Here is a 27,848-nt window from a genome sequence, read left to right as displayed (position 1 = left end):
TATATATATTTGCATTTATACTCAAAACAAACATCCCAAATACCAAATTAGTTGTAGAAAACATGAAAACATGCATATTTTTGCATAAATCAAGATAGATATGGCATCCATGATTCCATTGTACTTATTAGTATGTACATCAACCATCTATATTCTAGCAATTACAAACATACATCAAATTTTTAAGCATATTATAAAACATAAAACATTTAAGCATATTATAAAACATAAAACATAGAGCATATTATGATTTATCTAGCAAGTGAGCAATTGTCAACATTTGCCATGTCCAAAATTCAAATAATAATGTTTACAAAATATGTCACTTGGTCACCGCCAAGACAAAAAATGTTCAAATTCACAAGCCTACAAGTCTAATGATTAATCTATGACGAAAGTAGTAAATTGTGAATATATCTACTAATCTCTCCTCCTTCCACCACGAAGAGAATGTGGTGGCGAGCCTCCACGTGGCGGCAATGAAGAAGATGCTGCCTGTGGAAGTTGTGGCAGTGGCACTGAAACTGATGAAGACGAACCCCTGCTGTTGGTGTTGAACCATGGAACCTAGGAACCAAGGGACCAGATGGGGGTGGGGGTGGCATATCAACACGATCATCATCATCCTAGAATCGCTCAAAAAATTCATGCAAAAAAAAAAACACTAGTTAGCAAAAAAATTAAAAACATGAATTAGAGAAATGATTTATAAGGAAAAATTGGAAAATTCATACCACAATGGACATACCTAGATAAGAGCATCCTCTAATTGCTCTAATCCAACACTCCATCCTCCAAATTGCGCTCCTCTGGATTCTTGTCCCAAATCAACAGGTCTTTATTAGTCTTTGCATCTTCAGAGTAATGGGACAACAATCGCAAGTTGTAATGAACATAAACCAAGCTCTCTACCCGATCTAAACTCAACCTGTTCCTTTTAACATTGTGGATGAAAGAATAAGAGCTCCAACACCTCTCTGCAAAAGAAGTGTTTACCACCTGTGATAGCACCCGCAATGCCAAAGTCTGTAGAAGTGGAGTAGCCCCTCCATGCATGTTCCACCACTCAAGAGAAGAAAAAGTCTCTCGATCTCTAATTGCATGCATGCTCCCAAATGGACCAGTGTTAAGCGTATAGTTGCTCAACTGTCTCTGTACCATGGCAGCCTCCTCCTCATCAGGGATTAATTTACTCAATGCAGCCATATATTTTTTGTGAACCTCTTGATCTTGGTGTGGTTTTCTCCTGCTTCCCCCCCGGGTGCTGGTGTTGAAAGCCATGATGGATGATAGCATTTAGGTGTCAAAACATATGCTAATGGAACATACGATGGAACATTTAGCATTTCCCATCGGTTTTCCACCTCTGCACGAATATAATTGTACAAGGTGATATCTCTAGTCTCAACAATGCCTTTAATCTGGCCCAACATGCCATCCATTTGCTCATACACCTCCCCAATTATTGGTCAATCTGAATCTCCAAACTTGATCATGTAATAAATTGGTTTGGTGAATTGCAAAACATATTTAACCTGTGACCAAAAGTAAATGTCAAGAACAATGTCCTTGACTGCATTAGCACCATCTCTGTCAATGTTAATTTCATCCCATGTTTCAGCACACACCAAATTAGTTAAAGCTTGTCTCACCTTCACTAACCGCCTAAAGGTGAGGTAATAACTGGCAAATCTTGTCTTTGCAAGTTTAAGCAACTGCAACTTGGAGTAAGTGCCATAGAAGTAGTTTACCCTTGTATACCCTGTGATGAATTTAATGAGTTGCTTCCCTCTCCTGTAAAGCTCAATAATCCACCCGTATTATTTATGCTTCACAATATCATGCATCAAAAGGTTCAATGTGTGAAACAAGCACCCAGACCAAAAGATGTGTGGATGAGCACGCTCAATAATTTTTCCTACTGCCTTACAATTTGCTGAATTATCTATGATCACTTGAACCACATTATTCGGACCAACATCTTTGATTGATTGCAATAGGAGATCTGCAATGTTTTGTGCAAATGCACTAATGGAGGAGGAGTCATGACATGTAATAAATACTGCACCACTAGCAGAAACACCAAGAACATTTATCAAATGTTGGTTTCTAATATTTGTCCACCCATCTGATACAATGGATACCCCAGAATCTACCCACTCATTTGTAAAACGTGTCAAAGCTCTTTGAACCTTATCTTTTTCTCTTTCTAATAACATTGTTCTAGCTTTCTCATAGTTGGGGGCCTTGTATCCTTTTGAGGCTTCATTGATGGCCTTTGACATTTCATGCCAATAGGGACAGCGAAGCACATTGAATGGTACACCGCAAGCACAAAGAAAACAGACTATCTTTCCATCCACATCATCCCTCCCAACAACATTAAGGAAATCCCCTATTGTTCTTTTACTTCCAGAGCTTGCAGAAGTACCATGAGGAGATGAGCTACCAAATCTAGAGGTTGCACTTTATTTAGAATGAGTTTCTTGTTTCTTGTTTTTTTGTTGTGCAGCCTCCTCTATTTGGATGTATTTTCTTCTTTGTTCAGATGAAATGTTTGGGCAAATTTGTATCCCCATAGGACCCTTTTTATCATCACTGTCCAGCACCCCACAAATATGCCTCTTCACACGGGTATATGAACCACTAAATGGTTTTCCTCCATGACAACCATGAGGGCACAAAAATTTGTAGCTTCCACCACCCTTTCCCCCTTCAGGCTTGGTCACATAGTTCCACAAGGGTGTTAATGGAGCTTTCCCCTCTAGTGTTTCAGTTTCCCCTTCAGGTTCAACATCATCCCCTTCCTCTTCAAACCCTTCCTCCTCATCATACATTGGGTCACTCATAGTGGGACCATTGTCCTCTTGTGCTTCTTCCCTTCTATTCCTACTCCCCCTTGCCATTATTAAAACCAAAAGTGGAATGAATATGATACATAGAAGCCAAAAGAACACCATCTTGGAATATGGATATAGGTAGCGGACAACCTGCAAGTAAAGGAGCAAGTAGAAACAATGGGAAAGAGTAAGAGAGGGAGGAGAAAAATACAAAAAAAAATGTCAAAAAAATAAGGGAGTTTGGGGTTTGCACTTACCTCTTTAGCTCTTGTAGATGAAGTCCTCCAAGCTCTTGCTCCAAGCTCCTCCTCCTTCTCCTAGTTCGTCCTTCTTCACTCCTCCAAGCTCTCCTCTCTTCTCCTCTCCTCTCTTATCTTCTCTTCTCCTCTCGTCTCTTCTCTTCTCCAACTCTCATAAACTCAAAGTGAGTAAATGAGGGATGAATGGGGGCTTTATTCCCTTCATTCCTCACCCTAACCTCACCCTAACCCAAGGTGGACCCACCCCCAATCTGCAAACTCACCAAAAATTTAAAAAAAAAAAAATCGATTTTTTTAGCAGCGCGGCCCACTTTTCCAAAGAGCGTACAGAACCGTACGATTCAGCCTCCGAAGCGCCGCGCTTCATACGGCCAAAGCGTCGTACGGAACGCACTTCGAAGATTCTGAAACGTGTTTCGTAGGGACGCTTCCAGAATTTCCAGGAAGCATCATTATCAGTCCAAAACGTGTTTCAGAATTTCGGAACCGCGTTTCGGGAGGTGCTTGCTAGACGCATCCGTACGGACTGCACTTCAAGCATTAGATCTGAGGGGGGACGTTTCCTGCAACATTGATAACAACCCTCTCCTTTACACGTGTTAGAGGAGATCAACTCTAAAACAGTCCCAAAACACTCCCAAAGACTTCACCCTTCTTCTTTCTCTCTTCGTTGATGTTTAGGCTTCTTCTAAGTGACCTTCGCACTAATTATTTCAGACTTGACCTTTACCGAAATTCTACTTCTAAAATGAGGTCAAGCTGCCTATTTATAGTAGTTTCTCAGTCAAATAAGTCGACTTGAGAGAGGGTGAGCCGACATGTCTATTTGAGAGATATTATTATTCTTCTTGAAGCCGACTTGTGGGAGGTGTCTTTTGCTTGGTCTTAAAGGGGGCCTTTTGTAATGTTCCTAAGAAGGAATATAAATGATATACAAAGCATACAACAGTCCAGCAATCAAAAAACAAAATAGACACTAAGCACCCATGGAAACACTGGAAATAAAGAACTGCTAAGCCATTTTATTACTTCTTTAGGATCAAAATACAATAGTAAATAGAATGGTGCACCTGGGCTTGTCTCAATGGACAAGCATGAACAAACCCAGGTGAGAAATCGCTGAATTGAAGGCTGCTACAACTGTTGCACCAAACTACACTGCGCTGCCCAAAAAGCTGCTTTTTCTGCTAACTTCGAAGGGCTCAAATCACTACTTCCCATGCTTAGAAAATTATAATATTTGAGCTCCTTACTCCTTGGCCTCAACACAGAAAAACCCACGAAGGAATTTAGCCGGTTCAGAATTCTGAAATTCGACCCCAAGGAGCCCAACTTCCGCTGCAACTGCAAACTCGACCTGCTGGATTGAATCTGTAATACCTCCTGGAAAGTGTCCAAAAATGCTGAGATGATCCCTCCTATAAATCCCCTGACTTCCCGGATGAGTTTCCGAGCTATAGCTCTTGCCCTCAAGACCCACGAAATTGTTGAATTGGCCCTCTACGTTGTCTCCCAGGCTTGGAATTCGAACTCCTAGGTTGTTGGCTTCTTTGGATCCAAAAATCTCACTGAATATTGGCCTAATGTTGTCCTTCAGATTCCTTGGCTCCTCCAGCCATTTGCTAATCCAAGGTAGCTCTATCTCCCTCTGTGTATTCTCACTGTGGCCCAGAAATATGCACTTCCTGAGTGTAGCTGAGTGATGATGTTGTGGATATTCCCCAGAACTCCTAAAAATGCTTGTGGAACTGCCTTCCTAGGGTGGGCACTCGAAGCCCTTCAAAGGTAAGGTTGAATCTCCTACTTGAGAGACTCATGGCTGAACAGCCAGTTGACTCGGCTAAGCAGCTGAGCAAACAATCAAGTAAATTCGATATGTAAGGTTGAATGAATGATTCAAATGAGAGCCTCCTCCTTATGTCTTCGTGGGCCTTCCTTGCCTCATGTGGGCCCTTCCAATCAGCGTTTCGAATTCCCTCCAAGCCATTTCAATGGCCTAGTTCGAATTCCCACATGGGTGGCCCCCTAATTAAGTCGAAATTTCTCCTAAGTCCCTAAGTCGAAACTGTTGGGTCCTTTTCCTTAGCCAAAAATGTGCAAAAATGTATAGAGATAACCTGTCACAAATGTGTTTGAGAAGGGAGATGACAGTCCTCCCCTCCCAAATGTTGCTTGCCCTCAAGCAACCTCACAGTTGGGTGCTCCAAAATGTGCTCACCCTTCCAGGCGGCATTCTCATCCGGCAAGTTCTTCGAGCCTACAAAGAACTCCTGGATGGTCCCACTCCTCAGCTTCCTCTCCCTCCTCTCCAAGATGGTCTCAGGTTCCAAAACCAAGTGGCCCTCATCATCCAGTAGGGGTAACTCTACTTCTGCTGTCACCTATTGCCCCAGCACCTTTTTAAGGCACGAAACATGAAATACATTGTGAATCTTGCTCCCTGAAGGCAGCTCCAGCTCATAAGCCACCTACCCAACTCGTCTGATCACCCGGCATGGCCCATAGAAGCAGAGTTGTAGCTTCTTGGCCCCCTTCTACTTCAATGTGGATTGCTTGTACGACTATAGCTGGAGGTACACCAAGTCCCCCTCCTCGAAATGCCTCTCTGTCAGGTGCTGGTCTACATACACCTTCTGCTAGTTTTGTTCTGTCACTAAGTTATCTTTGAGAGCCTTGAGCATGTCTTGGCTCTCTTGGATCCAATATTTGGCCTTTGGGGCCCGACTATCTCCAAAAACAACATCAACAAACGATAATGTATCATAACCATACAAGGCACGGAAAGGAGTCATACCAATGGACAAGTGGTGGGTGGTGTTGTAGTAGTACTCGCCCAAATGCAGCCATCGGATCCAAGCCCTCTATTGTCCTGTCACGTAGTTCCTCAAATACCCCTCCAGCCACTGATTAACTCGCTCTATATGGTCGTCTGTCTAGGGCTGGTAGCTCGTGCTAGGAGTGAGCTTGGTATCGACCAATTTGAAAAGCTGCTGCAAAAAACCTCACATGAACTTGCTATCCCTGTCACTCACAATGTTCTTACGAAGCTCGTGTAATCGGAAGATATCCCTACAGAACAACTTTGCAACCTGTGCAGTCAAATACCTAGGGGGGATGGCGAAAAAGTGGGCATACTTGGTCAATTGGTCGACCACTACATAAATGCAGTCCTTGCCCTACACTGTGGGGAGCCCCGTGATGAAATCCATAGATATGCTTTCCCATTTCCCCTTGGGATGGGAAGCAGCCGTAGAAATCCTGCAGGGTGAATCAACTCCCCCTTGTTCCGCTAACATGCCTCACACTCCTGTACGTGCTTCAGCACATCCCCCTTAAGGCCCTTCCATGTGAATCTCTCCCTGACGGCCATATATGTTTTCCGAAACCCCTTGTGCCCTGACAATGGCAAGTCATGTGCTGCCTGGAGCATATTCTCCCTCAATTGCGAGTTGGGCACTAGAAAAATGTGCCCCTTGCAATAGATGAACTCATCCATCACTCGATAGTGCTCATTTGCGTGGGTACCCTCCATGATCTCACATGTCTTCCTGTCCTTGGAGTACTCCACTAGTAGCTAGGACTTCCAATCATTGCAGATGCTCATGAGTATAGACCAGCGAGTCTCCATGATAGAGCATCGGCCACGACATTGTGCTTTCCCCTCACATACTCTATATCGAAGTCATAGGCTTGCACCTTGCTAACCCATCTTTGTTGCCTGTCGTTGAGGCCCTGTTGCCCCATGAAGTGACAAAGACTATTGCTATCAATCTTCACCCGAAACGTGTTGCCTACCAAATATTGTCGAAATTTGGCCAATGCACGCATGATGGCCAGCATCTCTTTGTCATATATGGAATATGACCGCTCATGTTGTAGGAGCTTCCAACTCTCGAAAGCAATGGGGTGCCCATCCTATGATAGAACTGCTCCAACTCCCTCCCCTAATGCATCACACTCCACAGTGAAGGGCTGCAAAAAATCCAAAAGTGCTAAGACCGGGCAACTGCTCATCACCTCCTTGAGGCAATCAAAGGCTACTTGTGCTCCATCAGTCCATGCGAAAGCCCCCCTCTTGGTCAAATCTGTCAAGGGTGCTGCCAGCTGTGAAAACCCCTTGACAAACTTCTTGTAGTAGGTGCAGATACCCAAGAAACCCCTCAGCGTTGTCACATCTCGGGGCACTGGCCAATCACGGATAGCCCATATCTTCTCCTCATGGACCTTCACCCCATCAGCATAGATCATATGCCCTAAGTAGAGCCTCTTTGTCAAGCCAAACTCGCACTTGGACGGTTTGGCATAAAACTGCTACTCCTCCAGAAGACGTAGCACCTCCTCCAAGTGTCGGAGATGCTCCTCCCAAGTCCTGTTGTAAATCAAGATATTATCGAAGAAAACTAGCATAAACCTCCTCAACTATGTTCGAAAGACATGGTTCATGCACGACTGGAAGGTAGCCGGAGCGTTGGTCAACCCAAATGGCATGACCAAAAACTCGAAGTGCCCATAATGGCACCGGAAAGCTGTCTTGGGGATGTCCTCATCCCTCACCTTGATCTAGTTGTACCCCGAACACAGATCGATCTAAGAAAAGTTCTTGGCTCCTCTAAGCGCATCCATCAACTCATCTATGAGGGGGATAGGGTACCTCTTCTTCAGTGTCTTCCAGTTGAGGGCCCGGTATTCAATGCACATGCATAAGGTCCCATCCTTCTTCTTCACCAATACTACGGAAGAAGCGAAGGGAGTGGAGTTTGGCCTGATATGGCCCAATGCCAATAGCACATGAATGGCCCTCTCAATCTCATCCTTATAGGCCTTAGGATTCCTATAAGGGGTAGTGATCACCGCCTGCACACCCAGCTCCAACTCAATATTGTGCTCGAATCCCCTGTCTGGCGGTTGCCCGGGTGGAATATCCCCAAACACCACTACGTATCTGTCCAACAAGCCCTGTTTGTCTGGTGGCGGTGGTTGGGCCTGTCCCCCAACCTTCAAAATCCTTAGCTCCACTCCCTGAGACTGTCTGGAGTGGATAGGAATGCATGCCTCTGAGAAATATTGATTTGCCATCCGACCCGGTGAATTCCATCTCCAGTTTCTTCCAATCAGTAGTGACTCGCCCAAGGGAGTACAGCCACTAGACACCCGTCAACACATTGGTGTCTAGCATATCGACCACAAAGAAGTGGTTCGTCATCGAGTAGTTCCCCATAACTACTGTCAAAGCAAGCACATACCGAGTGCACTGCATGGTACGGTCACCTGGTACTAGGACTGAAAAGCCCTCAAACTTAGTCATGGTGAGGCCCCTCCTCCGAACCAAATGGGCATATATAAAGTTGTAGGTATCCCAACTGTCAATTGGGACCGACACCCGCTGTCCCAGTATGGTTCCTTTGATCCTCAATGTCAAGAATTTGGGAACCCCGCATAAAGAAGCAAGGACTCCCCCGGATGGGGCAAAGGATGCCCCTCCCTGTGGAGGTGGTGGTGGTGGTCCCCGATCTGTTGGACTCCCACCATCTCCCACAGCACACTCCTACTCCAACTCGTCCTCCTGGTCACTGTCTGAAAAGACCTCAATATAATGTGCTTTGTCGGCAGTGCACCAATGGCCTGGTGCCTAAGGCTCCCTGCAAGTGAAGCACAACTTCCTCCTCCTGAGGTCCTTTTGTGTCTCATCATCCAGCTGCCCCCACCCCTGGGTGGTTCTCTGAGGTGGAGGTCTAGTGTCATGCCCCTTCTGTGGAAAAGGGGTCCGTGTAGGAAAAGGCGCTCTAGTCTTGGGGATGACCCCCTGTAGATCTCTAGTGCACAAAACTGCCTCCTGCAGCGTGGAGGGTCTACGTGACTTCACCAGTCCACGCAGGGGCTCAAGTAAGCCCTCAATGAAGGTATATACCCTCTGAGCCTCTGATAGATCTGGAACCATCACTGACACTAGCAGAAACTCTGAAATATACTGCTCTGGGTTGCCTGTCTGGCGCAGTTGGGTCAACTCCCTGAAATGGGCCTCTGGATCCCTCTGGTCAAAACATTCCACCACCCTCCTGGTGAAATCCTCATAAGAAGCCACATTGGCATGCCCCAGGGTGGCCAAGCCATGAAACCACCAGTCATGGGCTTCCCCCTCCATGTGCAACATGGCCATCTTGATGGATTCCTGTTCTGTCATCCAATTAAGCTGGAAGTAGGTGTCCATCTTCTCAACCCAAGCCCTAGCAGTGCACTTGGCAGTGCCATCGAATGTAGGGAAGTACATCCTCCCTATGGTCCTCTGCAGCTCATAGCTCTGTGTACCCTGTCCTCCATAGCCCTTGCTCTTCTCATTCTGCTTGAGGTTGCAGAAATCTTTGAAAGAGAGCGCTTCCCTGAAGTTTGCACCCATAGATTTCCACTCTCTGAAATGTTCTCTCATCTGTGTGGGGTCTTCAACCCCTAGTGGTTCAATCGGTGCCACAAGTACGAAAGAGGGCAGTGTGGCTCAAGTTGGCCCACTAGCTAAAGGGTTTTGTGCTGCTGGTGAGGGATGATTGAATGGCTAGGAGGCTCCAAAAGCTTTCCCAAATAGAAACCCTCTAGGGGTGGTTCTCTCTCTGTTCTGCATCTTTATCTCCTCTAGCATCTCTCTCTGGCCCTTTGCTAAGTCATTCAAATCCTTCAAGAGGTTGTCGAAAGCCATCTCTTCCTTGCTCTTAGGTTCCACCATGTCCTCCTCTACTACCTGTTGAGTCCCAAACCTGCACCTCCCTATATACCCTTTCAGCCTTCTTTTCCATTTACTTCATCTACCAAGCTGTCAAATCGTTACATATTAGTCTAAAAAGAGCTTATGAAATGGTTTCCTAACTATGTTTATGATTGTTGTTTGGTTTAGATTTTTATTCAAGCAGCTGCGGAAACTTGTCACTTTCCGCAGCCAGCCCAAGTTTCCGCAGCCATTTTGTTAAAATCTATGCTACAGGTGTCCAATGGAGAAACCGGCCATATGGGTAAGCTGCAAGTGACGTGTACATGGAGTGTGTCCCCTCAGTTCAGCCAAATCACTCATAAACGGTCGTGGTCAACGACGGTCAAAGGAAGGGCCAAATGAGGAGTTTTGCGGTGGCACGGCTCTGTTTTGCCCACGTGAAGGTTTGCGTGGCACGATCCTTAGTTTCTGGAGGTACTAGCACACCTATAGAGCAGCCCGTGAATTGAATCGAGCAGCCACCACTCCATGGATTCAACTGTCATGATGACCATCACGCTAGATCTCGGGTCAAGGAGATTTACGTGTCTCTTGGCAGCATAAAATCTAGGAATTAGTTGCAGCACCTTTACTTATAAATAACGCGTTGATATACGCTGGATAGTTAGTTTTTGAAATGTAATTTTGACTATTGTTATCAGCCCACTGTACTGTGCTTCACTTTGTTTTATTACTGCACTTTAAATACATGAGAAGACAGCATTCCTGAATCTGATTTGTGACTAAGTGATTGACTGGCCGAGGTTGCAGAGGGCCCCTGTACACCAAAGCTTTGTATAGTTTCTTACTTGCTTTCATTTACTGTTTTTAAATCATTGCTTGTATATATATTGCGTTGTTCTGATGTTCATTGCTGTCCATATTTCCTTTATGTTTTCTTTTATAACTGTTAGCTGATCAGTGCTTCTTTTACAGGTTTTGTTGTAGGTAGCCCGGGCAGATTTACATCTTTTTGATAACAACTAACATGAGATCATCTTGTCCTTTCTGCTGATTTTCATTTCCTGAGTTTAATTCCAGCACTGTCATTTTTCAAGTTGTGTTTTGCTTATTTACTTTTCTGCTACTTAGACATCATATTACTCATCTGTTTATGATTCCCTTTCTATAGTCAAGTGACTCTATTAGTAAGGAATCAGAATATCACTTATTGTAGTATGATTTAGTTTGCTTTCCTACAAGTTAGAGATTGGATTACTTATGTCATTTTCAAGAGTTGAAATATGAATGAGTAGTTAAATCTTAGTTTCCTTTTTATGCAATTTAATTTCCTGCAATTTAGATATCATATTACTCAGCTTGTTTATGATTACTTCCTATAGACGGAGTGAGTCGAAAGGTGAAGGGTCAGAATGGGGGTTGAAGTAGTGTGATTTTGTTTGTTTTGATTTCAGTCTTTGAGTTGCTTTAAGTTCAGTTTTTACTTTCTTTTTCATACAGCAGTAAGGATACTGGGCCATTGTCACTAGTTCACTGTTTTGATACATTTACTTCCTTTTGAGAATTGATTTCATTACAGTCAGTTTGGAACTTTCTTTTTGAAAACTTTTAAGTTTGGAAAATCACTGTAGAAATCACCATTACCATCCATACTTAACTTTCAATTTCGCCATCACACACTAGGGAATCCATAGAAGATAAACCCAAAAACAAACTAAAAAAACTCAAAAACGACAAAAGACTAAGAAAATGGTTATCTTGTACATATAGTACACCTCACTTCGTCAGTTTACGAATCCCGGATTGACATTTTAATTAGCAATTTAGGACACACTAAATTGACCAGACACTACCATTGCTTTCCCCTGTCCTCCGTGTCTGGAGTAATCTCCAACTCTCTTTCTCTGCTCCGGTACATCTGCCTTTTGTATGTGATGTTCTGCTGATCCCCTTCTCTCATAGGAGAAAATCCCCACAGCTCAGCCAAGACCTAGGTTCTAATACCACTGTAATGTTCCTAAGCAGGAATATAAGTGATATACAAAGTTCTCTCAGAACAACAAGGCTGGGGCTGGACTGTGTATTCACTTTAATCAAGAACATTCTCTTAAAGCCTCTGTAGGCCTCGGAACAGGCTCAAATAACTTTGCTGAGATCTCTGCTTTGCATTTTCTTCTATGTTTGCTTCTTCAGCGAAATATTCACTCAATTCAAATTTATGGCGACTCTTTGAACGTAATCAATTGGGTGAACGGAAATGCTGCATGTCGAAATCAAATCTTGAAGATTATTCTTGAGGAAATACAGCGCTTAAAGTCATCTTTCAATGTTTTCATCCTTTGCCATGTATTCAGGGACAGAAACGAGGACGCCGACAGTTTCTCTAAGGCTGGTGTACTACAAGTTATGGGAAGCTGGGCAATTACAGAATACAGACAGGGGCAGTCCATCGTCTCGAATGACCCTCCTTTCGAACTGCCTCAGTGATAGCGATACTCTGCCTCTATACGCTTTATTGGTCTTGGATATTTCTCCATATATGTTTTTGTCCCTCTGCTTCATGTTATAATTTGTGGACAGATTTTTCATTTCAGAACTCCTTATATATTCCGTATCATACTGATCTTTTCATCTCGCCTGAAGTTATGAAATCAGCTTTGTAAGAGTGTGTTTTAACCTCTCTGTAGGAGTCCTCGAACTGAAAAAGTTTTCTTATAGTTTTAGTGCTCAAAGACTCGCCCAAGGAGGATGACCAAACAGGTAGTTATATGTCCATATCTCCGGAATGGTAGTTTTCTGAACTCCTTTCTAACAGTCAATTAGGACTGTGTTTTCTTGTGTACTCTACAGCGCAACAATTTTGCATCAGGTCTGCAAGTGGATCACTGTATGTAACTTTTTATTCTGCTCAATAAAAAGTGGTTTTTTTCTTCCGGGAAAAAGTGATATACAAAGCATACAATAGTCCAGCAATTAGAAAAACGAAATAGACACTAAGCACCTATGGAAACACTGGAAATAAAAAACTGCTAAGCCATTTTATTATTTCTTCAGGAGCAAAATACAATAGTAAATAGAACGGCGCACCTGGGCTTGTCTCAATGGACAAGCATGACCAAATCCAAGTGAGCAATCGCTAAACAGAAGGCTACTACAATTGTTGCACCAAACTGCACTGCGTTGCCCAAAAAACTGCTCTGTCTGCTAACTTCGAAGGGTTGGAATCACTTCTTCCCATGCTCAAAAAATTATGATATTTGAGCTCCTTACTCCTTGGCCTAAACCCAGAAAAACCCACAAAGGAATTTAGCTGGTTCAGATTTTTGAAATTCGACCCCCAAGGAGCCCAACTTCAACTGCAACTGCAAAACTCAACCTGCTGGATTCAGACTGTAAAACCTCCTGGAAAGTGTCCAAAAATGTTGAGATGATCCCTCCTACAAATCTCCTGACTTCCCGAATGAGTTTTCGGGTTGTAGCTCTTGCCCTCAAGACCCACGAAATTGTTGAACTGGCCCTCTACGTTGTCTCCCAGGCCTGGAATTCGAACTGCTGGGTTGTTGGCTTCTTTGGCTCCAAAACTCTCACTGAATGTTGGCCTAATGTTGTCCTTCAGATTCCTTGGCTCCTCCGACAATTGGCTGATCCAAGGTGGCTCAATCTCCCTCTGTGTGTTCTCACTGTGGCCCAGAAATACGCACTTCCTGAGTGTAGCTGAGTGATGGTGCTGTGGATACTCCCTGGAACTCCTGAAAATGCTTGTGGAACTGCCTTCCTAGGGTGGGCACTCGAAGTCCCCCGAAGGTAAGGTTGAATCTCCCGCTTGAGAGATTCGTGGTTGAACAACCAGTTGACTCGGCTAAGCAGCTGAGCAAACAGTCAAGTAAATTCGATATGCAAGGTTGAATGAATGATCCAAATGAGAGCCTCCTCCTCCTTTTGTCTTCGTGGACCTTCCTTGCCTCATGTGGGCCCCTCCAATCAGCATTTCAAATTCCCTCCAAGCCATTCGAATGGCCTAGTTCGAATTCCCACGTGGGTGGCCCCCACCTTCCACTAGCAATCTAATTAAGCCAAAATTTCTCCTAAGTCCCTAAGCTGAAACTATTGGGTCCTTTGCCTTAGCCAAAAATGTGCAAAAATGTGTAAAGATAACCTGTCACAAATGTGTTTGAGATGGGACATGACACCTTCCTATACATTTAATGACTCATACAAGGGACATGACACCTTCCTATACATGCCCAAGAAGGGTCCTTGATACATGACATTGACTCAAATTGACTTTTATGACTAGATGACAAAACCTAAAGGTTCACAATGGGAACCTCAAATAAAATAAAATTCCTTGATCATGAAACCCGCAATTCAAGTACTTACGAAATAATTTTACTTTTTTCTTTTCATCAATTACATAAAATCACAATTACATATGTGATTATGAAGACTGAACCTAGTTACACTTTTCAACAAGGCCAAGTTCAGAGTTGTGGAGGTCGATTAGTATTTTCATTAAGGAGGCCAAGTTCCAGAATTATATTGAGGCCGAGTACCATTCATCCCTGGACGCAGAGTGCATTCTTCCCTAGAGGCTGAGAGCGTAGTTTCCTTGGAGGACAAATACAACTAATTAAGAAGGTTGGGTCTCATCAAGCAGGAGGATTAAACTGTTGGCGTTGAGGAGATCTAATTGCACATCTTTAGAGGTCGAATGTCATCTTTTTGTAGGTCGATTTGAGATCCCTTGGAGGCTGAATTATTCATCTAGAGGGGCTAAATTGTTGAGAAATCTATGGCATCATATGGATTAGGTTCTATTGGTAGATTTCTCTTAGACTTTGACATTTTCTTGTGAATACTCTTTTCTTCTTATTAGTTCTTTTAATTTATTATGTTCCTTTGATCAAGAAAAATGCCAAACAATGAAGATCACAACAAGAGAAAGAAAAAGGTTGGGTCTCATCAAGCAGGAGGATTAAATTGTTGGCATTGAGGAGATCTACTTGCACATCTTTAGAGGTCGAGTGTCATCTTCTTGTAGGTCGATTTGAGATCCCTTGGAGGCTGAATTCTTCATCTAGAGGGGCTGAATTGTTGAGAAATCTATAGTATCATATGGATTAGGTTCTTTAGGTAGATTTCTCTTAGACTTTGACATTTTCTTGTGAATACTCTTTTCTTCTTGTTAATTCTTCTTTTAATCTATTATGTTCCTTTCATCAAGAAAAATGCCAAACAATGAAGATCACAACAAGAGAAAAAAGATGTACACACTCAACTAGGTAAAAACCCCTATCTACGGGAAAACCCAATCCAACTCTTCCACTAGTATATTCAAATCAAGATGAGACAATCCAAGACCTTTTAGACGTAGACAAAGACCTCCTCCAATTGCCAAGTCAGCCCTTCCTTCGAGTAGATGATCCCTGCCAAAGTCTCTGAGTGTCAGCTTCTCAGATGCAGCTTTAATCCAGAATTTCGGCCTGCAACTGCAGAATTTTGGCCCCCAACTTCAGAATTTCAGACTTGCAATTGATTCAGAAATTTTGGCCCCAGCTTCAGTCCAGTAACTTCGCACTTGTGAGAGAGAGATGCCCAAAAAATCGATTTTTGTCTTCCCGAGCTTCTTCCTTATTTCTCCTCAACTTTTCTCTTCTTTTCTGCCTCTTTCTCTTGTAATTCGAGCTTGTTTAGTGTATGTCTCAAATGAGTCGAGTTGCCTCTCTATATATACTCCTTCTGCTGAGTCGAATAGCCCTAATCCAAGCCGACTTCATGAGGACAAGAATGACATGTTGTGATGGTGACAAATGACACTTTTGAATCAAAACTAATTATTTTTACATGATACAAAATCCCAAGAAAGGTCTAATAAAAATGACAATGACTCTATTGACTCATGACAAAACCTAGAAGCCTTCAATGGAGGCTTTGACCTAAAAAATAAATAAAAGAGCATGAAACCCATGGTTCAATTATATTTCTCTTTTGTAATAAATTTTTCTTTTGACAAATACAATTATGTAGACCGACACTAGTTACATTCTTCAACACTCCCTCTTAACTAAGGAGGTATTCATAATTACATATATACAGAGGTACATGCAAGATCTCAATATGATATACTCTATGAAGAGTCACAGCGCTATAGGTTAGCTACCTGACCAAGGTATCTAACTGGGTGGGACTAAGGTGTGTTCCAAGCTTTAGCCTCTATAGGTACCATCAATGTTTTTCTCTAACACCAACCCAAGGATCTACGTGTGTCTCCAAGGTCAGAGCTCTAAGACCAAAGCCACCCTCCCTACTTCGGGATCTAGACATCATCATAAGTTAGTCAGATGTCCTCCTAAGCATCTTGTCGCCCCAAGATGATTCATCTCTCCTTATCAATTAAACCAAATATATCCACCAATCCAAGCATGTTTCAAACGTTCAACCTTTTTACGAAGAGATTTTCACCTAGATTTGTCTTCAACCGACAACCAGCAGCCCCTTGCAGCTACCACAGACTTGAATGTGCCACCTGAGCTAGTTTTTGTGTGCCCTCACCCATCTGTTATGATTGTATGTTTGAAGGTGGGCCATCCAACCTCAAACGTATGACTTTTCATTATGCAATTGCGTGCTTATGCTTTCTTTTCTTGGACACATTTGGAAATGGATTGGTGGGCTGATTCGGCAGAAAGAATGGGCTTGAATTGTACTCTTGTTCCCTTGTTTCAACGTGGGGGTTAATCTTGTATCCTAGTCCCGTGGGATTTACTCTATCGGCTACTAGCTTTAGGAGTGGCACTACATGGGAAACCCTAATTTTGGTTGCATGGTCCCGCTTCCCACCATCATATATTTCACTCCCCTCCCCTCCCCTCATTACTAGACCTTTTCACATTTTCCCCATCTGGGTCTACATTTGTTCATTGGGTCCACAACGTGTTGGCTTCCCCCTCCCTTTGTCCATACTCTGGTTCGAGCTTGGAACGACGCCCTGGAGGTTGATGCAACTAAAAAGAAAGATAAAAGCATAATTGGGCCACTTACAATAGGAAATGTACCATAAAATGCAAAAGATGGTTGGGACATAAAATTTAGCATGTGAGCAGAAGCCAAACATGAGCTCTACCCCCTATCACTATGGTCATCACTCTAGTTGCTAGGGCCCCTATGAGTGCCCCTTGCATCATTAAGGAACCCATGATTGTCTGTTATGAATAAAATATTCATAAACATCAATTAATAATAAACATTAAATAACAAATATTAATAATAATAATTAATTAATTAAATTAATTAATGTCCCATTAATTATGAAGGGACATTGGTCAAAAGATGTGACCTTCTATCTTCGTGGCCAGTCAATGCCTATATAAGCACACCGCCACGAAGAATTGTAACCAACCATTCAATTTCATCAATAATACATTTTACCTATCACTCTTACAAATACATTCTACACATACATTTAATTCTTATGCATTGGTTTTCTTCACTCCAGTGGTATCAAAGCCACCAATCCACCAATTGTTCTGTTGTTCCACTGTCACTTCGTCCCTTGTTCCACTGTTTCATTGCATACATTGTTCTACCATAAACTGTCTCGTTCCATACACTGTCCTGTTGCATACACTATCAGACTGTGCCTTCTGCAGTCTTTTGCAAATCGTGTCGTTGTTCCATCCCATGCAACACCGTCGTACGCCCCTGATCTGCCTCCCTATCAACAGCTTTGTCCATTCCACACTGTGTTCTCATCAACAATGTATCACTTGACTCCACATTCCCCAAGTTCTCTCGACCATGCTACCATCCTGTTGACCATCTCTACGAGTAAAAGTGCTAACGGTCGAGTCACGTCCTTTTAAAAAGGAGCGAACCACGATTCGGTTATACGTATATGTCATATTACATTCATTGGTACATATATATATTCGTTGATACATACATATATATATATATACATAACTTAATTAATTTATATAAATTGATTAATTTAATTAATTAATTCATATAATTTGATTAATTTAATTAATTAATATATTCAAAATAATAATAATAATACTATTATTATCATTATTTAATTAAAAACAAAAAATTGGGTCTACAAGGAAAAAGAGGAACAAAATGGGAAGCAACAATAATGATACGAATTCAAGGAGAATTCAGGAAGAAATCGACTGAATGTGCCAACGCCTTGGACAACGTCGAAAGGAAGCAGGGTGAACTAGGAAAAGACAAAAAGAGGTTACTTAGTAGTCAAGAGTCAAGACAAAATGGTAGATGATATCAAAGAATTGAAGAGCATGCTGAGCCAATTTATGGGAGGAGTCAATCCACCCTTTAATCCCTTGAGCACACAAGTGCCACCACAAAGCCCCAAGATGCCAGAGGGCGAAATTTTTCCAAGTCATGAGTTCCCATCAATGCACGAAGTCAACGAATACCACATATACAGTTCCAAGTCAGTACTATACAAAAATTTCCGAAAGAAACATCCACAGAAATAAAAGGGAATTACCCAAATACAATGGTAAAGACCATAAAGGTGCCATTGTATGGGTAAGTAAAATGGACGCCATCTTCGGAGTGTTGAAAAGTGTAACTAGGTTCAGTCTTCATAATGACATGTAATTGTGACTTTTGTAAATGATGAAAGAAGGGAATAAAATTATTTTTGTAATGCCTTGCTCCATGGGTTTCATGAGCAAGAGTTTTTATATATAGATGGCTCCCATTGAGAGCATTAGGATTTGTCATTAAACTCAAAGAATTAATGTCATGTATGAAGAGCTCTTCTTGAGCATGTGTCAAACGTATATATGTCAATAAGATTGTCAATAGCCCTCCAACAACAAGCACAAGTCCTACTCTTCCATGTCGGCTTCAAGATGGAGTAACAAACTCATGTTGGCTCATAGTTTGAAGACACACCTATTCATAAGTTCATTTCGGCTTAATATAACGGACAGACAACTATAAATAGGCACCTCAGCCTATTCCACAAGGACAGATTTTCGGTCACATATCTCTGAGTTTTTCGGATGGGTAAAATAGAGATGAATTCAGATCTCTAGAACAGAAACAGTTCTAATGGAACGGACAGCGAGGAAGCGATGAAAGGGACAGCAAAGAAGAGATGAAAGGGACTGCGAGTTTACTGCATATGAGTGAAGTGAGACCATGGTGATGTATGCGAGGTAGTACAAGTAATACAAGCCACAGAGTATTATGCAGACTACAGAGAAATATAAGCAGCCAGAGAAATATTGACGATCCACTGTGATGTGGCCTGCAGAGAATAGTATATCGATGCCCCAAGAAAATATAATACAAATCAAAGATGTGAACCATAGATACTGGGAGCTACATAGGTGCGAACTGATCTTCTTCAGAATGCCAAATCAATGCCCAAAGTGATCGAGAATTATTGCCAATATATAGTTGTTCCCATGAACGAATGATCACGACTTATGGCTAGGCTGACTTGAGGTTGACATGATATTTTTGGTGGGAAACATTTGAATTCAAATTCTACTCAATAATATTTTAATATATTATTTTGAATCCAATTCAAATTCTCTTCAAATGCTTGTCCCAAATTTATATCACAATAAATAATAAGAGGAGTGTCCAATAATATTTTTTTTATCCCTTTGGGGCGAGATGGGCTCCTCTTGGGGTCTTAAGGTTTCTATGGGGAAATTCGTCCCATAGCTACCCAAATTTCAACATCCCTGAAACTAGGGATACCCAAGGTTGTCAGATCTTAAGCCCAAAATTGTAACAAAATAGAATAGAAAACTCACAACATATAGCTCACAGCTACCAAAGAGACCTTCTCCTCTTATCAACTATGGAAGTCGAATTACCTATGCAAGATTTTGTCTTCAACCCAAGTGCATTAGTGAGACGCAAGTTGATGTGTAGGTGTGCCTTGTCAACTTGAGGACGACACAAAGTAAAGTGTTCAAGCGCTGGAGTTAAGAGAAGGTTTCAAGAAGATGTGCATTGTTAACTCACTATCTTCTTGGAGTTCTCTTTCATGCATTTCGGTTAACTGATGATGAACGAGGATGAGATGGTCATGCGCAGGGCTAAGGGAGTATGCTTGAGTTCAGCTAAAGTAGAAGTGGAAAGAAGAAGCATGCGCTCAATCTAGTGGATATACTCTGGATCTAACTCATGTAACAGTAAAATTGTTGTGAAGTGGGAGAGGAAAAGCCATGCACCTAGTTAACAAGACTACACTCTCAGTTATCTCCCCATGCATGCATGCACTGTAGTTACCTACAAGAAAAGTGCCAACTCATTCCTAAATAAGTGCATGAGTCCCAGTGGTCTTTAGTTCACTCATGTATGCACTCCAAATAACTCCCAGTCACGCTCAATCTTATCTATGTGCAGTAATCCACATGCATGCGCCCAAACGCAATGTAGCTCTGCATCCTTATCCTCTTGGATAAGGCAAGGTAAGGACAGCTGATTTGCTATTAGTTTTCATGGTTTAAGTTGGGAACATTACATTATGACAAACTCCAATGTAGAACATTGGACAACAGTAACAAGGGTTTTGAGATATGTTAAAAGTACAATAAATTTTCGATTACTATATCGTGAAAATGATGCACTTCAGTTGACTGGATATATAGATTCTGATTGGGCAAGAATAGTGGATGATTGCAAATCAACAATCTATTATGTGTTCAATTTTGAAACAGATGCAGTTTCACTGGTTAGCAAGAAACATGTTTCACTTTCTTCTACCAAGGCAGAGTACAGGGTAGTAGGAAAATGAGCATGTGAGGCACTTTGGTTTAGAGGAACACTGAAAGATTTAATGCTTGAACAAACCAAGATGATAGTGCTTTTTTGAGAGAACCAAGGTGTCCCAAAATGAGAATCCAGTATTTCATGAGTGAACCAAACACATCAATGTAAATTTTCATTTCATCAGGTAGCTTGTAGAAGATGTTGAAATATAAAGTAGCTATGGTCGGCATTTTTCATTGAAAACATGGAGAAGAAATGAATTTTGTCACCTACAAGTCAGCTCAAATAAGCCCTACAAGTCGGCTCCAAGAGGACTTCATGTCGGCCCCATTAGGGCTAATTAGCCCTGACATGATGCCTATTTATATGAGCTCATCAACTCTCATTTCGACCACCAACCAATCACAGCAATTCAGTCTGCATCAAAAACAAGCTTGGTCTTCTATTACAGAGCATATCCACAAGTGCGAAGAGGATAATCAGGGATATTTTGACTGCGATTTGCATCTCCTTCAAAGGCTTGTTGACTACAGTGATTTAGGTGTTTTTGACTTCTGCTCTGTTGATTCCTTCAGGCCGAAAAATTACAGAGAAGCTCGCTCCTTTATGTGACATACTTCTGAAGTTGACCAAGGGTTTTGGGCCTAACTTTTGGACTGTTCGTTAGTAACTCTTTTTGTGGTGATTACAGTAAGAATTTCGGCCTCCTATCACAGTGACTTCAGGACTATATTTCGGCCTCCTTGGGCAGACCCTACTCATTGGACAGAAGTGGAATTTCTCTCCTTTGAGCAGACTTTTATTGGGTATTTCATTGTTGACTATTTTGGATTTGTTGGAACATTCTGATGTACTATTAATTGAAAGAATCTCTCTCATAAGGAAAGAATTTTTGGGTTTTCCCCTTGTGGGTTTTGCCCTGGCTGTGAGCCTAATTTTGGTGTCTCTTGTCTCTCACTTATTGTCTATTGTTCATTGTCTACTGAGATTTCTATTTACTGCTCTTGTTGAAGAATTAATGGCTGAAGTTTTTCATGTATAGCTACTTGTTGATTAAGGATTAAGAAGGAACTGTTTGTATCAATAGAAGTACTTATCAACTGTGAAAAACTATTCTAGTCATTGCATCACTAGAATTTCAACAGAAGATAATGAGGTTGAATTTCAATATTCACCGAACATCACCAAACTGCAGATATCTTCATGAAGTCACTCAGTCCAGATAAGTTTGTCAAATTCAGAGATAAGCTTGGTGTATTTTCCAGAATGACCATTAAGGGAGGATGTTAATGGTAATTATTAAATAATGGTCATTTATTAGACTTTAGAGTTCTAAAGAATAAACAAGATGTTACATAACTTCTTTCTCCTCCACATTTGTACATATTAAGAAGCCATATGATGAATTGATGAATAACAATTTTATGGTTCCACTTCTCAGAAGTTGTCTCCCCTCTATTCAACCTACGTATACTCTGGTAGTAAATAACAATTGGTATCAACAAAAGCCAATATTCGATAGAGGTAAATATATTTATGTATTGAAAACAAGAACAGAAATAATGATTTGTTACTATGGTAGCATATGTATAGGCAATATGAGACAAGAGATGAGTTTCATGCAAATCAACTATAATTAATAGGATGTTTGAATTATAACATTCAACTGTATACTCATTATTAAGGTATTCCACCTTATGCAATACCCGCAAACAATTTTGATGGTACATTTGACCTTATATTGACCTTTAACTAGGCAAAAGCATTCCCTATTTCCTAAATTAGTCTTTGAGAATATTAGAGCACTAGAAAAAGAGTTTTTTTGCCCCTTGGAAAGCAACAATTTAGGTTAAATTTTACAACCAATTCCCAGCTGTTAGATTAACTATCAATTATGACCAAAGAAGAGTTTATTGTGCATCTGACAGAAATCAGTAAACTCATAAAACTACTCCCTATCACTTATTGAATTCCAAGGTAGACACCTTGTATAACTAAAATTCAGCACCGATCACTCCTATTGGAAGTGTTACGCAATACAAGGAACAGAAGAAGCAATAGCATACCCTATTTTTGCCGGCCACTTGTTGAAATATGCCTCACATATACTGCATACAAAAAGGGCATAAATGGCCTGTAGACATTATAAAAATGAAATGAAATTTGCAAGAATTCTCCCATGACAATATTAATCTATGTAACCAATAATCGCATATAAAATACAGTAAGACAAACAAATTGGCAAATATCTTAAATTGTATCTAAAGTCAATGTTGCAACCATCTACCATCAATAACTTCAGTCTCATCCCTGCATTCCTAAACAGTGCAAACCATATGTATTTCTGTAAATGTTGTTTATTGCGATGGTTATTTCCCTTGTATCTTGATATAAACCTGTTTTGTCTGGCATTATAGAAACAGCATGCTTGCCTCTGGATTATTTCTCCCACACCTATTTTCTATATGTATTACTGCACCAAGAGACGCATGGTGCACTCTACAGCCCAGTATGGATGAGATGTGTAACAAAACATAATACTAATAAATGATGTTTTAAAGAACAGTTCAGATCCATGAAAATGAAAAAATTTAAAAAAGACCAAGCATTAAAAAATAAACCAGCATAGATCAACAACCAATATTTTAAGCAAAGACACAATCCTTTTTGTATAGGAGAAGTGTATCATATACCAAGCCCTAATAGAGGCATGTGTGACCTGGGGTTTCAAAATGTAGATCAACAAGGGAATTTCTAGGCTTACTAGTACCAGAGAAAGGATTTGCAAATAATATAAATATATAATCAACAAAAGACGAAGAAAAACCTAAGCCCTAAGTTGAAGCCCTAGCTAAGGTTAGGGTTTTCCTAAAGCACAAATTACTTAGGGAGGATGACAAGCCCTTCTAGGACAAATTTAACCATGCAAAATGCTATATTTTGAGTGAAAAGGATCAACAAGGTAAAATCCAAGCCAAGTAAGCTCCAACATCCATCCAAAAAGGCCCTAATTGAATTCAGCCCTAAAATAGCCCTAGCGGCTTGCCTTGCAGGACATAGAAAAATGAAAGGAAAGGAAATATTTAACTTTTTGTAATTTTTTTACCAACACCAAGGTTACCAGTTCCTATCCCTACTTGGGTGATGAAGTCTTAAGGCTAAATTTAAAAGAAAGTGAGTTAATGCTTGGAGTAAGAGGGAAAACCTAGTTTTCACTTGTACAAACCCTAACTATCTTTTTAGTGAGGGGATAAATTAAATAGGGGAAGCTCTCTACGAGGTCCCCTATGGATTTCAAGGAAAATAAATTTAATATGCAATAATCAACCAAGACTTTCCATAAATAGTATTCATTTAAACATGGAACAAATAAAATCCTAGCAATAATCAATTACAAATTTACATGAAAAACAATAAAAATCCACAATAATAACTTACAATTCTTTCATGAAATAGCCTTCTTTCAATCATAAAAAGACATCTCAAAGACAAAAATCAATCTCCAATAGTAATAGCACCAAAAGGATCACATCTCCACAAGTAGCAAGTTACACAAGCCCAAGTTGAACTCTCTTAAAGAGGCCAAAATCCATAAGTGATGATGAAAAATGACATGAGAGTGATCCTCTATCTATATGAACTCAATACTCTTAGTTATTAGCCTAAAAACCCTATGACAAATTTAATTTTGAGTGTACATGAAAAAATGGGTTACAAACAAACCCACTAGCTCAATGTAATAAAATAAGCCACAAAAATCCCACACGTGTGGCTCGAAACTCCTCTCTAGCATGATGACATGCCCCTTTAGGGCAATAAAGGCTCTAAAAAACATGGAATGGGCAACATAGATCTCCAATCATCATAATCAACTCAATGATTAAGGAGAAGCCCTCAAGTCATGCTTCAAAATGCTCCATGTCTCAAAACCCTGCTCTGGGTGTCTTGCATCATCTCCGAAGGGGCTAGAAAGATGATGTGGTACAATCTCCCTCAAGTGTTGGGGCTCCAAGTGGTGGTACAAGCCCTTCCTTGTCATCCTAAGGCTGACCATCATCATCTATACTTCGGATCAAGGCATGCCCATCAAACAATGTCAAGGCCAACCTGGGGGCATGCTAGGTCTGTTGGGTACATCATTAAGAATCTCCAAAACCAAGCAAGGTGAGCTCAACGATTCAACGTCTGGGGATGCTCTCAGGTGTCAATCAATTGCTAAAATCATCGAAGTACCCAACACTTTGCTATGGAGGGGCAACAGTGCATTTGCAAGGTCACCTCTGCTCTCTCAAAGTGTGGTACGGCCTAGGCATCATGTGTAGTGAAGGCATGGAATGTGCGCCCTCAGGCTTCTACTAATGTGTGAAGGACCACTTGGAAAAACCATCTCAAACTCAAGTGAAAGTTACCATTCATTAGAGACAATGACAATAGATGCATGATAGTGGGCATTACTTAATTATTAATGGCATGATAAGATGTCAAACTAGGATCACCTTCAAATACCTAACTATACCATGTGTTGTAAAAGTGTCCCCTACCTTGTTAGGAGTGGCTAGATGGTCAACCCTATTAGGTGCATCCAGCCCCTAAGGGAAGGTGGCATATCCGAGTTGAACCCTTCAATTCATAGGTGTCCATGATAATGGTTGCAATGGAGGGGAAATGCTTCATGGTTAGGTGTCATTGTCATGGCACCAGTTGATGGAGGTCCATCATCCTAAGTGTATAGATGTATGGAGGGACCAATCACTGAAGCAAGAGTTACCTTTTTCCTCAGCCTACTTTTTCCACCCATTTGGGGCACCTTTTACTTCTTTTTGATAATGCTTTGCTAAGGAGTATTGCTTAGGTGTCCAACCTTGCTTTTAATGATATAGCATTGATTCAACACAAGGGTTTCTTTATTATGTGAGGGAACATTTAGTGCTCAGGAATCAGGTGATGGCTAATGAGGAGAATAAAGCTCATGCTAGGGTTTTTCCCACACACTAATAAATGTCCCGGCCATCTTTTGCATTTTAACTTTTCCTTTTCTTTCATTGTGGTCATTTATGCTTTTTGCCTTTCTTTTAGCTACATCAATCTCCAGGGCAAAGTTTTTTGGCCCTAACTCAAGGATATGGATATCAGGGTGCCCAATCCCAAAGAACCAATGACAACAAACCCGAATGATGGATGTGAAATCGAGGGTATGGTGAAGAATGATAAGTATAAGGGTTACAGACACACTACCTCAATCCAAGTTTCTTGAGTAGTGCCCATCCTATAATCCTAAGGCCTTAGAGAAGATCCCATTAGACTAGGGCCAAAGACTAACCCCCTAGTAAGGTGAGAGAACAAGCTTATAGTCAACAACATTCAATCATCCAAATCACCCCTTTATCCATGTTAAAATTTCCAAAACATTAAGTAAAAGCACATGATTGCAAAATGGTTAAAGTACCTTTCGAGTGGTGATCCACCTTCCTTTAAGAGGAATGTTGGATGGTGAGAGGTGTATGACTAGTGCAAATGGCGGAGGAATGGGGCATATCATCATATACTGAGCAATTATAGGGCTACTTGCTAGCCAGTTGTCCAAGATAGGAGAAAAAATTTCTCCTGTGGGGTTACCCATTTTTGGTGGATAACATCTAGCTCTAACTCAGGGACATGTTCTCACCGTAGAGCACATGATCCATATGCTCAAATGGGGAGTTCATGAGAACCCCAATGATCCTTGGGCTCACAAGCCTGCTACCTACACTCAAATCAACTTGTTGCTAGCGTGTGTATGAGGTGTTGACCGTCAGCCTTGTGTTTTTATGATATATAAAACCATACTAGAATGGTTAGTGAAATGCAATTTAATCTAGAATGCAACACATCAACCTGAATAATAGATAACTAGGATGCACACACGATAATGCAACACACAAATGCAAAGCAACGTAAACTAACATGTATTATATGATATGTTGACTAAGTAGAGTCATACAACCAATGAAGCCCGATGACCACTTAGTATCAACTACCCTATAGCAAAGTACATCTTTTCAAAACATTCCATTATGTTTGACCATTTAGACATCCAAAATTCATCATCATCATTCAGCAGATTATAAAAGTTATGTAAATCCCAATTTTGCAGCCCTGAGTGGCCATTGTAAAAATGATTCTAGCATGTTTATAACACCATGTAAAACATCTAGGTAAGCCTAAATATTTTTACCAAAGAATTTCACTCTAGGGAGTTTTTTTCCCTCAACTAATTATTTGTGTTTTTCAACTGCAAATAATTGGTTGAGTTTTTCTCCCAAGCATACCCCAAAGCTAGAGTGGAGCTTCATGGTGAGGTCTTGTGTGAGTCCTAGTGTACAGAGTCAATGTATATTGTCATAATAGATCATATCTAAATTCTTGCAAAATATGGTTTAAATCTAAGTGTCTGAATTTAATTATTAAAATTTCCCACTGGCTAGGATTTTAATAATTATTGTGATGTACATTGTAAAATATAATGTTTATAGAAGTTGATGGGAGTATGAATAATCATAATTAGACCTCTACACATCAACTTTCTATTTAGACACATTTTGAGGGCTGAAAATATGTTTATCCCCGCGAATTATTATTATTTTTATTTTCCAGCAAAAAATGGAAAAATAATTAGCTGGAAATTGGTTAGAAAATAAAAAAGAGAGAGATAAAAATTTCTCCAAGTGAAAAATATTAAAAAAGGGAATGTGCAGTTTCCAAGAAAGGAATCTCAACAAATCAGGCAAGCAAAAATCCAAGAAAAATTCGTTGGGCCAAAAAAGAGGAATTAATTCCCAAAAAAATCATTTTTTTAAGGAAAATCGAATTTGTGGTCCAAGTTGGTTAAGTGAATGGGGGTTTTTCGAGGAGAAAAAGTCAGAATAAAGAAAAAAAAAATAATATATATATATATAATAATTAATAAATAAATATATATATATAGATATAGATATATATATATATATATATTTGGTACCAAGAAAAATGACTTTTATATATATATATATATATATATATTTTGGACCAAGAAAAAAGTCATCATCAAGGAATTCGATTTCTTTCTCAAGCAATCAAGGGTGGAGATTATTTTGACATGGATCAAGCATTCAACGAGCCACGATCAAGTCAACTTTGTGCAACTTCTTGGACCTAGTCGTTTTTCACTTGGAGAAGGATCTAGATCTCTCATTTTTTCTATAAATTCAACTCAAAGCTCCTCATTGTAACATATATTGTGATCAAGCTCTTGCTAAGAAGCTCTGT

General features: G+C 40.7%; 1 protein-coding gene across 1 annotated transcript in view; it reads right to left on the bottom strand.

Annotated features, from left to right (window-relative positions):
* The window catches only part of LOC149180304 (eukaryotic initiation factor 3 gamma subunit family protein), a 430,646-nt gene that overhangs the window by 254,062 nt on the left and 148,736 nt on the right, over nucleotides 1–27,848 (bottom strand). Inside the window, exon 6 of the mRNA XM_089416013.1 lies at nucleotides 22,631–22,672. Coding sequence (XP_089272139.1) covers nucleotides 22,631–22,672 — 42 coding nt within the window. The remainder of the gene's footprint in view (nucleotides 1–22,630; nucleotides 22,673–27,848) is intronic.

The sequence above is a fragment of the Pinus tabuliformis genome, chromosome 3_2, assembly GCF_031772625.1.
Source record: "Pinus tabuliformis cultivar Carrire ecotype Pingquan chromosome 3_2, CPIR1, whole genome shotgun sequence".
NCBI classification, from domain to species: domain Eukaryota; kingdom Viridiplantae; phylum Streptophyta; class Pinopsida; order Pinales; family Pinaceae; genus Pinus; species Pinus tabuliformis.
Note: the sequence above shows the minus strand (reverse complement) of the source record. Positions and strands in the feature narration are given on the sequence as shown.